This window comes from Clupea harengus, chromosome 13, assembly GCF_900700415.2.
Source record: "Clupea harengus chromosome 13, Ch_v2.0.2, whole genome shotgun sequence".
In the NCBI taxonomy this organism is placed as follows: Eukaryota; Metazoa; Chordata; class Actinopteri; order Clupeiformes; family Clupeidae; genus Clupea; species Clupea harengus.
The window spans coordinates 705,024-720,000 of NC_045164.1; the positions used below are offsets into that span (position 1 = coordinate 705,024).

At 43.8% G+C, this 14,977-nt stretch overlaps 2 protein-coding genes across 9 annotated transcripts in view; both read right to left on the reverse strand.

Moving 5' to 3' along the window:
- The window catches only part of smoc2 (SPARC related modular calcium binding 2), a 29,216-nt gene extending 24,620 nt beyond the window's left edge, over positions 1–4,596 (reverse strand). Inside the window, exon 1 of one of the 4 annotated variants that reach the window (XM_031579240.2) lies at positions 4,101–4,596. In XM_031579240.2, coding sequence (XP_031435100.1) covers positions 4,101–4,175 — 75 coding nt within the window. In that variant the 5' untranslated portion in view covers positions 4,176–4,596. The remainder of the gene's footprint in view (positions 1–4,100) is intronic. The other 3 variants (XM_031579242.2, XM_031579241.2, XM_012829879.3) reach the window with 3 other exon arrangements.
- A 3,565-nt stretch (positions 4,597–8,161) lies between these two features.
- Positions 8,162–14,977, reverse strand: part of LOC105902321 (ubiquitin thioesterase zranb1-B-like) — a 19,548-nt gene continuing 12,732 nt past the window's right edge. For all 5 annotated transcript variants that reach the window (XM_031579533.2, XM_031579535.2, XM_031579531.2 and 2 more), the window contains 5 exons: positions 14,860–14,977; positions 13,086–13,206; positions 12,427–12,556; positions 11,013–11,242; positions 8,162–10,479 (listed from right to left, as the gene is read on the reverse strand). The exon at positions 14,860–14,977 is cut by the window's right edge and continues 81 nt beyond it. In XM_031579533.2, the coding sequence (XP_031435393.1) occupies positions 10,261–10,479; positions 11,013–11,242; positions 12,427–12,556; positions 13,086–13,206; positions 14,860–14,977 (818 nt within the window). In that variant the 3' untranslated portion in view covers positions 8,162–10,260. The remainder of the gene's footprint in view (positions 10,480–11,012; positions 11,243–12,426; positions 12,557–13,085; positions 13,207–14,859) is intronic.

The following is a 14,977-nucleotide window of genomic DNA, read 5'->3' on the forward strand; positions in this document are numbered from 1 at the left end:
AGGGTACGGTTGAAAAAAGATCCTTTCTTTTCTTCCATGCAGGTGCACAGTTTTATGTAAGTATGGGGGCTACGTTTGACATGGAGGGTAGGTCATGTGCAACCAACTTGGATGTGTTTTTTTTTTTTGATAGATAAGAGCAAAAGCTCCCTTACCTCTAATAATGAAACATCACTACAGCTCTCATGGAATATCACTCAGGAAAAACTGCTTAGGGCACATTTTCTCAGTGTCTGGGATCGGACAATGATCCAAGGTTTGTAGAGTCAGACTTGCCTGCGATGCTGACATTACAACCACATCCTCTGCTGTTTCATGGATCAAAACTAATTTAAAATCCAAGCAAGGCACCATCTTAATTTTCCCTGCACTGCTGAACCGGTATGACTCTAAGGCCAGGAGATGGATACATTGCGTTCATCTGGCCAGACTTGAGTTATCAAATTTAATAGCTGGTTTCCGTACCAAGAAATACAGTTGGTCGTCACAAATAAAGCAATGTTGGGGGAGTGCAGGAGGTTTCAGGCAGGTTAAGATGGGAGCCTCGGGGTTGCAGTGGCACTTGATACTCTTTCCTCTCAGGGCCAGGGAGATATGAGAGAAACTCTGTGGCTGATGTAAATGGTTTATTTGTAAACAGAATAGTGGGGTGAGGTGGGACTGTGTGTGTGTGTGTGTGTATGTGTGTGCGTTTGAGTGTATGCATGTGTGTGTGTGTGTGTGTGTGTGTGTGTGTGTGTGTGTTGAAGGAGTGCCAATCAGAATTGTCTTATGAATCTTACACTCAAAGTCCTTCATTTTCTTATTTTCAGAATGAAGGTTAAGTAGAAGAATCGCAGAATGTACATGTGTTCTCATGTATAACTTTATGCGCTATTATCTGTGTGACTTTCTCTGAGTATATCCTATCCCTGTGTTCTTAGAGATAAGAATGGAACGTCTCTGGGACTGTGTGTGTGTGTGTGTGTGATTGAGTCCACTTTGTGTGTCGCTGTTAGTCCTTGTATTCTCTGCGTCATTAGACATCTATCATAAATTGCCAGGAGAACAATTGATGATGGTAGCCTGGTGATTCTCCTGACTCTGTGTGACCTACGTAAGATGGGCCCCGGTGATTAACGCCCTCTCCTGTCAGACCTAGGATACTTAAACTGAGACCTTCTCTGTTCTAATCAGAGAAGCTGGTGGATATTTATGTGAAGCTCCCTGGATGCGCATCATTATAAATAAAACCTTGTTCCTGATTTTTCTACCGTTGCCTGACTGAGTCTCCATTTACTGTGGTACAAAACTGCTATCAGTGTGTGTGTGTGTGTGTGCATGTGTTTTTGTGTGTGCACCTATTCATGAACATGTGCATGCATGAGAGTGTTGGTGTGTGTGTGTGCATAAGTGTGTGTGGGTGTATGAGTGTGCATGCATGTGTGTGTGCATGCACGACTCAGTGTGTGTGTGTGCGTGTGGAATATGGTGAATGTGTGTGTGTGTGTGTGTGTGTGAGTGTGTGCATGGCGGTGTGCATATGTACGTGTACATGAGTGTGTGTCCGTGTGTGTGTGTGTGTGTGTGTGTGTGTGTGCATGGCGGTGTGCATATGTACGTGTACATGAGTGTGTGTACGTGTACAAGAGTGTGTGTCTGTGTGTATGTGTGTGTGTGTGTGTGTGGTGTGTGTGTGTGTGTGTGTGTGTGTGTGTGTGTGTGTGTGTGTGTGAATCAGTGTGATTGCAGATTGCAAATGTGAGCCTGCACAATGCAACGCTTCCTCCCACATTCCACAGGGCCCTGGGCAGACGGGAGTGAGGCTCTCTGACCCCTCCGCCTCTGGGTTAACAACCCACAGCCATTTGTTTCCATTTGGATATTGAGGCATCCTTGCATGTCCCATAAATAATGACACTGGGGGCGGCTGCTGCTGCACCCCACACTAAATCACGGGGGCAAAGCTCTGACACGGTGCATTCTTTCACTGCTCCACAGCTAGCCTCTCTGGCCGCACTGGTGGGATGCACTGGTGGGATGCACTGGTGCAGGGCGTGCACCCCGCTCTTGCAACCATTATCAGTCACGCTTCCAGAACATCAACGCCACACAGGCCGGCTCCAGTGGGAGTCCGTCAGGGAAAACACACGCAACACCCCCAAAGGGCCGGGAAGACAAACGGTGGCAGGGGCTGGGTCTTCCAGAGAGAGCCTGGTGATAAGGAGCCATAACGTCAGCCTCTCAGTCTTCTGACTGTCAGGGCTGGCAGCAAGTCCAACCCCAATGCTCTACTTTAGCCCCTGGAAACAATAAGAGCTGTGCCAAACTCCACATCCAGAGCTGCAGGTACCCCACAGAAACCACAGCGCATCATTGTAAGGCTTAATTTGACGGCCACTCAGTTTGCTGTTTAAGCCGCGCTGGAGCATGTGGCCAACAGGAAGCCCCTGGCTAGGGGTGTAGGTTCTGGCCATGCCACTAACGACCCCATCATCACCCGTCAGCAGGGAGAGTAAGACAAAGACAGCCCTAAGACACTGCATCTCTGCAAAGCAGCAACAGACAACAGACAGCTAGAGCAGACCAGGGCTGTTTTTTCAGGGGGCCGGGGAGAGGAGGGGTGGGGGGGTCGTCTATCAGAGTAGACAGATACAGAGACAGCCGACCAGACCAAGAGAGGAAAAACCCAGATGTTCCAGTAAAACATCTAAATATTCCGACGGACAAACACATTTCACTGGATACCTTCAGATAAAAAAAATTGCATTTGCCATGACACTTGATGGAACAAGCAAACACGTTAAACCAGATCACTCTAAAAGCAGAAAACATGGTTAGGCTTAGTTGTGAACCAGGCTGGATACACTGAAACTCTGTCATTATAAGAGAGAACCTTCATGAAGTTTTTGTAGATATTTGAAATACCTGTACAATTTGAGAAAAAAAAATGTTTTCTGTCCTCAGCCAAGGTGCCACATACCTCTTGAAATTAAATGAGCAGAATTTAAACAAAAAAGGTGTAGGATACTTAGACTCTGGCATTCCTGCTTGACCTGCTCAATTAGGTTACCTGAGTCATACACAAATATTGACTGTTGTGACTCTTTGGATCAGAAAATGGACTGTTCCCACAATGTCAATCAACTGCAGAACTATTTGGCAGGCAGAGAGTGTGATATTGGCCTTATGTAAATCCCCTGGCACTCCAACCCTCCAAAGCCCCCTCTGTTGGGCCCGGCTGGCAGCAGCCTCATAACCCTCTCTGCCAGCCGAGGCCCAATTCTTGTGGCCCAGTACAGGCTCTGGACTAGGTGCAGATGTCTTACTGTCAGAAAAATCTCCTCATACTTTACAATAATATTCTAAGAAATATGTCTGCCTACTGTCCTGTCATTGGTATTACAACTCTGTGAAGTATGTGTGGAAAGAATTCATTAGCTGAGCTGAGGATAAATAAAGGCAATGGAAGAGGGTTTGAGAATTTAAATAATCATGTCATTGGCAAAAATGGCGCAGTGGAAGATATATGAGATCGGCTGTTTATTAAATAAGCATGTGCGTGTGAGGTGCCTGCAAACGCTCTCAATTTGTCAAGAATACAAACTTCAAATTTCGCATCTCCTTCTAATGTTCCGCGCGCATTCAGTCTCTTGGGATATAAAGGCAATCACTACTTTCTTCCAGCGTTGTCTCAGTAAAACATTCCACAGTTTAAATTCCCGACCCACATGAACACAGCTAAGGATAAAATGTTGGGACAATTCAACCACTAAACTAAACCACATGTTATTCCCGACTGATTTCTCCTGGAGAGCATTGCGGATTTTGATGACAGGGATCTGCTGGTAGATCATAGTGTTATATTTTAATTACTTAAAGACGTTTGGTTTCTCTTTCCTTTTGTTTTCCAACAGGTTTCAACAACCTACTAATTTCAACCAGTCATAACTTCTCTTTGGATAAAAGACATGTAAATTAATTTACCCCGAACTGTATTCACATACATCAAGTAAAACACATTAAATGACAACATTTTTCCTTCAAACACTCATTTTACAATATCATTATTTTTGCGTGCTTCGCCGCTGTACGTTAGTTTACATAGAGTATATTCCTACCGTAAGGGCGGAAAATTTCTGCGAGCGTCCAACGCACAGGAGGCAGGACAGGACCAGTAGTAACAGAGTGCGCATCCTGAATGTTGCCCTTCTTCTTGAAGTTGTACGCAGTCCGAAAACTTTGTCACAATCCAATCCTTCCCCGCGCTTGATCAGTTTATCTCACAAGTGTCTGTCTCCAATAAGAAAAGTGGAAAAGCACCGCTGGAAATGCCCTTTTAAAATACAGTAATTACCGATTAAAGACCTGTGCTCGCGGCGGGTACACACATTCACGTCAACTGTGCTCTGGTGCTCCCAGACAGCCTAAACAACACCTAAATCCGCTCGTCTTCCCTAATCCTGTATTTTCCTTGCGCGATGTATCCCCATGTAAGACTGTCTTGAACCCCTGTCCCGCTGGAGTGTCTTATTGGCTCCCTCCTCTCCTTTCTATACTCTTCTGCTTTGCGCTCCACACCCCTCCCCTCCTCCGTATTTGTCAGACCCACATCTCTTATCGGATGCAGGCAGTGCCAAGCCAGCAGGTAGGTAGGTAGGTAAGTTTTGAAGGAATCTTTTTGCTGCTGGTAGCTAACGCAAAACAAAACTATTCCTCAATCAGGAGCTCTCTATTTTTCTGCTGTACTTCTTTGCATCTTTATTCAGTTTGCTCTTTCGTCAGTGCATTCACTATTTTGCACTAGGCTCTTACGACTTTGTGTAAGCAAAGTCAATCATTGCTATAATACTAACTAGCACTTCAGAATATTTACAGGTCCTATGTTCCAGCCTGTCAACAAAAGAGGATGAATCGTGTGACTACACGAATCTGCCTTCGGGCCTGCGCACAGATGCAAAGTTAGCGCCTTCATATACTTTATTCTACAAAAATGGTGTAACACATCGAGGAGAACACTTTCACTGTTCTACAGTGCAGACCTTACATGTTTGGGAGAAGTTAGAACAATAGGTAGACCACGGGACAAGGATGAGAGGACGATATTCATGTCAACATTTACAGACCTCTAACGATCATCTGTACACGAAGAGCAAAGTTTCTTGTTAACGGTTATGAGGTGAACAGTATTAACCAATGTAATACATTTGTGAGTTAAACATAGCCCTCCAAGCCGATGACAATCAAGATGAATGTAAATCAATTTCTTCAGTGATAACGACATCTTTAACGCAATCAGGCCCACTGATTTGAGTTACCAGTAAAATCTTCCTTGCCGTTGTAGAAATACATTGCAAATGGTGAATACCAATGGAAGTGCTCAGGTGCAGTGGTATAGACTTGTAGTCATACCTTTGTCTTGGAACTGTAATGCAATGCAGCAGCTGCCATCTGCTGTCCGTTTGTGGTAACACTGCCGAGTACTGCAGCCACAGATCAGGAATGTGAATCTTTGTATCTGGGCTATTTTTAAGCTTGTATGTTGAAAATTCTTCGAGATAGCTTAAGAAGTCACAAATACATAGGAAATGACTGAAACAGCTTTTTACTGGGAAAACGTGTAGATCTTCCTACAACTCTTCAAGTGTTAGAGTTAAACATATCGCTTCACCTTAAACCCACATTCAGCTGAACAGGATATGGTGTCCTGAACGTTCCAGGGTGACCAGAATCAGCTGGTACCACCAGGATCACTACTTTGTGGCATTATCAGTCAAATTCCACTGTGACCATTTTCGATGTTGATAACAATTCTTGAGCTGAAACATTTCGGCCACTGCCTTTGGGCTACTGCTGGTACTGCCTACTGCCCTGAAAAAGGCTGTAGCCGAAACATTGCTATTAAAGTTTACAGTTTGAGGTATATAGAGATATGACTTTTTAAACGAGAATAATTCTTGAGATCACAAAACGGTGGGGCAGTGGAGAGGTTCTGTGCATGTAGGGGTACCCTGTGGGAAACAGGTATAGCAGCTTTCCCCTGTGATCAAATTCTAAACCCCAAAACACCTCCGATGTTGCACCTGAGGAACCACACTGTCCAACCACATTTTTCTGCAGGCAAACTATGGCCTGGCTGTATGCAGTGGTCAAGGTGTAAAACCAAAAAAATGAAGAGGAATAGTCTACCTAGTCTGTTCATGAGTAAGAATTAACATTAATTATTGAGAAATTGGGGATTATCATTAGCATTCATCAACATTTATTAATCAACAAGCATTATTGTCATTCATTCGAAAGAGATGATAGATTTACAAGGGGGAGTTATGGCATACCCCCCTCGTCCTGAGGCCTGGTTGTATGGTAAGTGGCCAGGTAAAGGTCAAGGAGCAGTATGCATGCATCAGTAGACATGCAACAGCAGAAATGCAACAGCATGCATGCATCAACTCCAGGCCTAGTGAAGCTGCAGACACAGTGGCCTTAAGCACTAGCTTTAATGTCATTGAAAATGATCTGATGCAGTGAGGAGGCAAAGTTAATGTTTTTTGCTGTGAAAAAAAAAACAATCAGGATATGACAGTTTACATTTGTTCTTGTATCTTATATAGTTGGTTGGTACTGCTGAAACAGATAAACAAGTTAACAAATAAAAAAGACTACTTCATTGTCATGCCTTCAGACTTGGACCATTATAGGTCCAGAAACATTTCATGTTTTGACAGCAAAAACTGTTTACTGTACCTTTAAGAGATTTTCACTGCACCCCCAAATTTCACATAGGGGTGAAGAAGGCCCTGTTGTAATGAATAACCTTGAAAAGCACCAATGGGTCAACCATCTTTCCAACTGCGGTATCACCCACATAGCTTAGATTTTAGGATGTCCTTGTGAATGTTTTTACGCGGCTGAACCACAAAATAAAGTGCTTTCCAAAGTAGAGCGTAAAGGCAGAATAACGAACATAAACACACAACCAGAACCTGCGATGAAGGCTATTCAGTGGCATTCACTGATTCGTCAGATTCCTTTACATCTAACTAGGTCAAGAAGCCTGGTGGACTTGCCGATCCCTGGCAGGTGTATACAAAGAACTATACTTTACCGTAAGCGCCTATCATATTTTTGTACAGCACAGGATCTGTCCAGATGGATCCTGTCATCAAAGACCTCTTATCAAATGTGAGATAGTGTTTGTCTAATGTAAATCCTGAAGAAGAATATTAAAATGGTCTCTATGTGATGTAAATATGTGGTGGCTCTGATGGCATACTTTTCGTGCTGGAATGTGTTGAGAGTATAGGGCTTGCTGGGCAAACATGACCTACAGCCTACCCTAACCCCGACCCCTCACATGTCAAGTCCTCTCCCCTAACATTCATTCTTCCTTTCACTACCTCTGTCCCACCAGTCTTCCTCACATACAGTCCTCTGTAGTATAACCAGACATTTCAATTTTTTGATGCCAAACCAGTGACTGGCTGGAGTGGGATTTCTACAAGGTTCTCAGAGTTTATGCTACACTAAAGCACTTGGCAGAGCAGTAGTGAAATATTTTACAGAGGAGAGAAAAATATCACCTCAACATGCAGCTGGTCCCTTAGCAGTGTGTGTAGTAAGTGGTTGTATCCACTAGTGGGTAGTATCAACAATTCACTGCCTTTGTACTGGAGTGAATCCCCTGCAGAGACAGCAAATACACGCTCAACTTATTGGTCATCTGTAATATTATCAGAGGCGAAGAAATGGTTAAAATGTTAGAGTTGTATTGGGGCCTTTTACCAGTTTGTATGTGTGTGTGTATGTGTATGGGTGTGTATGGGAGGGTGCAATTAGAGGGATTGTGCAATTGGTGTATATTGTCAAATTGGTGAAGTGCACTTGTGAGCAAATCAATGTCACAGGGGTTTCAAAATACTTGTTGCACTGCAAGGAACTGCTTCCTGTCAGCTGTGGGAAAAAAAGGAGATTACAGGCAACAATCAATTGAAACAACAGGCCGTCACTATGCTATTGTGCTTGTGGACATGTGAGAGAGTGCCGTTTCATTACTTCTCAAGCACTCACTAGTGCTTTTCCCATCAGTGTGTTCACCTGTTGTGCGTGCAACAACCTTGTGTCAGGAGCCGCCACAGGGGAACTTAAGGAGTGAGAGACTAAAGAAAGACCAGACACGCTAACATGGTCTCTGATAAAGGTTTATAGAGGCTTTAGAAGTGGACATTCAAAAACATTTTTTCCTTTCTTTTTTTTTCCTGATAAGTCGTGCCCCTCATTATATGCTCCTGTCCAACAAGGTCCGACTTTTACCTAATCCCAAATACCATCATAGTCACAAGAGCATCTATTGCATAAATACAAAGCAACAACACAAGTGATGTCCATTAAACTGTTTGACTAGAAAGGGACACACACTAAAACACCAGGGAGGCCTGAAGAACAGTACTGTGATCCATGGCAAGAGAAACAGAAAAGAGGGTCTAGCTCACAGCAAATGTCCCACAAACCTGGGTTAATGATCACTTTGGTTAAAATTAAGTCTTTTAAACAATACACCCATCACACAAGACAGTTTAAAACCAGCCGTCAGCAAAATCAAAAGAAAAAAAAAAGAACGAAATGGAACACAACAAACAAAACAAGTCAGACGTGTTGGCCACGTTCTTCGAAGTACTTCTAAAAATGTGAACTATTCAGGTTATTATGAAATAGATTTCAAAATACACTTTTAGGTTCTTCAAATGTTGAAAGGAGTAATATGTGTTTGTGTTGTCAAAAACAGAAATAGTTTTTTTAAATACATAATATGTAATTATAAAGCCAAGGTTTCTTCATACTTCAATGCACTCTATGAAACCTGTTTCGGTGTTTCAGGCAAATGTTTTTATGCATTTATTTACACCGGACCAAACTATTGGCCAGACAAATGCAAATACAGAGTACAAAATGCAAACAAACAAATAAAACAGACAAGCTTTACAGAGTGCGCAGAAGTACTGCAAAACATTCTCTTTTCATTGACTGTAGGCGTAAACAAACCACAAGCCATTTTTTTTTTGACAACAGAATCTACACATTACACACGTGGGGCATGTCTGGGGTGGACAGAAATGCAACAGACGTCACAAAGAAACAGTTACCATGGTGATTTACAAGAAATAACAGGACCTGCAGGAAATGTGCGAATGACTACAGACGAGAGTGAGGCTCTGAGACTGAACGGACACTAGTGTTGTACAGAGCCCAAGATTCCTTACCCCCCCCCCCCCCCTTCAAAGTAAAAGCACCAAATTTTAGCATCCACATGAGGTACTTGATAGACATAAACTCAGGTAAACTCTAACAGATGCTCACAAGCATGTTTCTGTCCTTACAGCAGGTAGGCATCTGTACAAATTCTTCAGTAAGTACAAGAACAAAATCACACACGCGGCACACATACATCCATAAAAAGTAAAAGAAGAAATAATTTCTTTTTTCTCTGAAAACCTCACAAAAAAACAAAGTACAGGATCAAACATGGATGACTGAAGCTCGACCCAGAAGGACTCTGACTTTGGGTCGAATAGGGGCTTGTCCCCTATGAAAACATGATAAATTAATTTAATTTGTGATGTTATTTATATAAATGTGATTTGTCATAAATGTGCAGTGTTTTATTAAGTCCGTATTCTTAGCCATCTCTGCTCAGCTTCTCAGCTGAGTGTGAAGGCTCAAAGATGTCGTGTACACTTCAGTTATCGTCCCCCTCTAGAAAAGCCAATTATGTTTGGACCAGAAAATGATATAAAATAATTGAAAATGTGCTTTGTAACTGTCCATTATAAACCAGTATAAAGGTTTTGCCATTTTGCTTTTGCTTAAAATGCTGGTATAATCTCTAACCTCTTTTTAACAGCCACATGCATTACATTTATGGGTAAAGATTTCACGTTGGGGAAAAAAAAAAAAGAGACACAGAAAACTCTAGAAAGTTTGTTAGCATTCATAAACTAGAATCCTTTATTATCAGCCCAGCCCATATCCTGCTCTGCAGCAAAGAAGAGGTTTTGACAGTCTCTGGGTTATCCTTCTTTTATTTTAGGATGCTATGTAAGTTGTGTCAGTGTCTCTTTGAGTGTGTGCGCATATGTGTGTTCAGTGTGTGTGTGTATGTATGTATGTTTGAGTGTGTGTGTGTGTGTGTGTGTGTGTGTGTGTGTGTGTGTGTGTGTAGAAAGAGAGGCAGGCTTTTCTCTGTCTGTTTTGTTGTTGTGAAGAGGGCAGATGGACTCCTCCTCTTCACTCATCCTCATCGTCATCGTCATCCTCCCCGTCTGAAAGGGCGGGGCAAGGGCGGAGCTGGCGATAGCCGTCCAACCACTTCTCCAGCATCTGGGTGACGAGCGGGTGGTTGCGGCGCCGAGAGCTCTTCTGCAGTGCCACCAGCACGCCCCCCTCCGTCACGCAGCAGTCCAGCCACCCACGCATCAGACGCTCCTGTTGCTCCTCATTCCCCATCTGACACACAGACACACACACAGCAGCCAAGCAGATAGGTTAGGCACACACACTGACCAATAAGGACACATATTTAACGCTTTAACTATATTAGGAATTCTGGGGTTTGGGGTCAAATTCAACCCATTTACATAAAACTGCACTGCACGCTTTGAGCTGGTTTAGACTAATAGTTTCCTAACAGCATTCCAAGCTGCAGAGCAGTGAAGTGACAGGGCAGAGGTGTAGGTGTGAGGTGCACTGGAGGGCTGCAGAAGGTTTCACCCTTGGGTTCGGCTCTGCTTCTGCACCAAGCCAGTCTACTTCACAGGTCCCGATTGAAGACATGTGCCAATTAACAAACCAGGTGGTAGACACAAAAAAAACTGGGAGGAACTTTCTTAAAAGGTGCTTTCAATCTCGGTCAGAGTTAGACAGATCAGCACACACACACACACACACACACACACACACACTCTTACACACTCTTACACTCATACCCATCAGGCTCAGACACATATCAAGTATGTGGGCGTTCTGGCATGACCTCTCACCTCTTGGGCTGACAGGAAGTGGATGTGAAGGAGCTTCCTCTCGCTGTCCACCAGAGGCAGGAAGGTGACAGTCACATCGTCATCCGTGTTGAGGTTGGCGCCCGCGCCTCGATTGTCATAGCCGTCATTCTCCATGGCAACAAGTGCAGAAAAGTGCCCGCGCGTGTAACCCAGGGCGATGGGGCTCTTCCAGCAAAAGCCCTGCTCCCACAGCAGAGGCAGATACACTCCTACACACGCCAAGGGGGACAGGGCGGGGTGGGGTCGAGAGTGGAGAGCAAGGCACGCAAGTTTATTTACACAGCACAATTTATACACAGTGGAAATTCAAAGTGCTTTTGCAAAAAAATAAGAGATAAAAAAAAATGGTGAAGTGCAGAAAAATAAAAGGTTCCAAATGAAGAGTGAAATTAATCAGTTAAAGGAGGAGTAGGGACCGAAGGGGGGAAACACAAGCTGCCAGGGAGAAAGACAGAGAGAGAGAGAGAGAGAGAGAGAGAGAGAGAGAGAGAGAGAGAGAGAGAGAGACAAAAAAAAAACACAGGAGAGTGAATGTGCAATCTATCCTTCCTCCCGCCACCTCCGCTCCTCTCTTCTCCTTTTTAAACTAGCTTCCTCTCTCTTCTCAATCCATCTCCCACTCCAGAATCCATCTCTCTCCCTCACAAACATACGCTATTGATTTCTTCTCCATTAGTGAGGCATTAATCTGGGCTATGCTTGTTACTGTAGTCCTTCACGCAAGCCCCACCCCATCCAAGACTCAAATCAAAAACAGACCACACACACACACACACACACACAGACACACACCTTTGGCCATACATCCCTGTTTTGGTATGTAATGGCAAACACATGTTCAAACAGTAAATTCACCATGAGGTCTTCTCAAAAAGCATACTTCGCTCACACATGCTACATGCATGTCGATGAATATGCACACCAAATTTGAGATTCCGATGACTTTGTCACACAAAAAAAAGCATCTCATTTAGTTCAAGCAACTATAGCCCTGCCTTTACTAGTTTGTGCTCAGTTCAACATGTACAAGAGCCATCATATGTCCATTCATTCATCCGTCTACAACATGTGTTGACAGAGTGATTGAAGTCACTAGGGTAGCGGATTAGAATCTGGTATGATCTCTCATGATACTGTTGTAAAGCTCAACAACTAGTAAAATATGATTCAACCTGACCAAAGGTATACCTTCACCTGACTGTGAGCCTTTTTAGAAAGAGAAATGTCTCACAAACGATTAAAAGCAAACATAAATCCACTTAATCTGAGCACAACAACACTCACAGGGTTAGACGTGTCGTCCTGTGCACGTAGGGAGAATACTGATGTGGTTAGTCCACCCGTTCACCTCGGAAATGAACACCTTTGTGCGTGCTTTATTATGGAGACTCACCCTGGAAACGCGTGTAGCCAAGCGTTTCTCCACGGAAACTCTTGTAGTACTTCACGCCGTAGACTATAATGGGCCTGCGGAGAATGTGTGCTAGGACGAATATGTGGGTCTGCTCTAGACTCGCCCCAGGCTGCAGGTCACACAGAGAGGGAGAGAGGAGGGGGGGAGAGAGAGGAAGAGAAAGAGGGGATGGGAGAAGGAGAGAGAGGGGGGAGAGAGAGAGGGAGAGAGGAGGGAGGAGGAGAGAGAGAGAGAGAGAGAGAGAGAGAGAGAGACGAGGGAGGGGGAGAGAGAGAGAAAGACAAATAGAGAGAGAGGAGATGGGAGGGAGGGGGGATAGAAAGACAGAGAGAGAGGGGATGGGAGGGAGAGGGAGGGGGGGAGAGAGCACAAAAATTAGTTGAAGGAGGACATTTGACCATATTCATATAAGGTATATGTTTTGTATGCCTTGCTCTATCCACTGTAGCTTTGAACTGTTTCTATGTGAAGAGCACAGTGCACCTTCTGTGTGCTTCATTGTGGGCTTTAATTGTGGCAATTAGTTCAGTGTTTCTGCCTAAGTCTGTGACAACGCCCAACGTGTGTGTGTGTGTGTGTGTGTGTGTGTGTGTGTGTGTGTGTGTGTGTGGAGTGGGGGTTGTATAGTGTATGTATACCTGACTGGCCAGTGAGAGGATGAAAGCCCAGTCCTCCTGCCACTGCTCCTCCCTCAGTGAGAAGTGAAGGCCAAAGCTCTGAGAGTACCACGACTCCCACTCCTTCCACCGCGTGTAGAACCTGAACAGCAGCACACATGAGAGGGAGCCATTAGTCTATCAGTATGACCACTGTTGTTGTTGTTGTTGTTGTCTATGAATCTATACACATGAGAGGGAGCCATTAGTCTATCAGTATGACCACTGTTGTTGCTGTTGTTGTCTATGAATCTATACACATGAGAGGGAGCCATTAGTCTATTGGTATGATCACTGTTGTTGTTGTTGTTGTTGTTGTTGTTGTTGTTGTTCTTCTTCTTTTTTAATCTATACACATGAGAGGGAGCCATTAGTCTATTAGTATGACCACTGTTGTTGCTGTTGTTGTCTATGAATCTATACATACAAGCAGACATGGTATGACAATTTGTCTCATGTCAATACAGCTTTGAAATTGAGAGAGAACAAGAGTGGGCAGGAACTAACGTAATGTTCTAACAAACATGATCATGATCAGAAACACATTAGGAGGAAGTTATGCTTACACTGGTATTTATGGGGCAATAAATATATAATTTGAAAAAAGCCATCGTAGTCATGTGTGCAAATATGACTTTATCAGAGACCATGTGGGTTAACCTGCATGAGACCCAAGCAGCATGTGTCATCTGGCGGTGAGAGACGGTCAGCGTGATTCTCATGCTGTGCCTCTGCACGGTTACAGCACACGCCTCAACATTACTCCATGTGTGTCACGCGTGGGTTTCAGGCAGATTCACACTCTCCATTCAATTTCAAAGCTTTATTTACGTGACAAGAATTCTTCAGCGGTCATAAAATACAGCATATTTCCAATAAATACATTATATTGCCTACTGGCAGTGTCTTATTTATTCAGCACTGGGACACCTGCTATGAATGTGAGCTTCACGGCTACACAACCTCAGGGACAGAATGGTCCCGAACACTAGGCAGAAAATGAACAAGGGAAAATGTGGTCATGCTAGTTTGGGAATACCTGGAATATGAGCAATATGAGTGCTGGAGATGAGCATACCGGTACTTGTAAATTATGCAGTAAATCAAGTTTGGATTCACTGGTCATGTAAGGCCTTTCACATATAACCATGTTTGGAAAAAGTCTTGACGACAAAGTAAATACTAAATACACTTCTTTAAAGCAGCAATAAGGAGTTCTGTTCCAAAACTAGCAGGCTAACTACCTAAAAGGCATGCAAAAACCTTGCACAAAACACAAACAGCCCAGTTGACACTGATAGAAGCTTGCCAACACACTAACTGGTGTCTTTTGGCAGTATAGCTGGCAAAGTAAAGCTTTGAAAGCTTTTCTTCCATTTTTGCAGGGTGTTCCAGACCGGAACACAGATCTACATAGGGCATATCCTGGATGGTTAGTGGGAAAGGCACATGTGTTTATTTGAAACTCATCTGAATCATAAGCTATATTTGTGTTTTACGTGGCTACTGGGAAAGTATAACCATTTTAAATAGAAAGCAATTACACATAATTGTAGAAAATAACCCCTAGCGCTAATCCTTACAAGAGAAAGCGTAAAATAATTACACTTTACACAAAGGTACCAGACAGTTCAGTGTGCAATTCAGTATACAGCCTGCTGAAAATCACAGAGAGAGACAAAGACAGACAAGCAGATAGACACAGACAGACGGGCAGACTGAGATTGACCAACGGTGCAAGTGAATGTGTCCTCACCAGTGCGAGCAGTCATGCAAGCTGTCGTGTAGTGTCTTGCGCAGCACCGAGTCTTTGTCGTAGATGCCCCAGGTGGCTTGCAGCACGGAGTCCAGCAGGCAGTCCCCCGCCGTGCGGT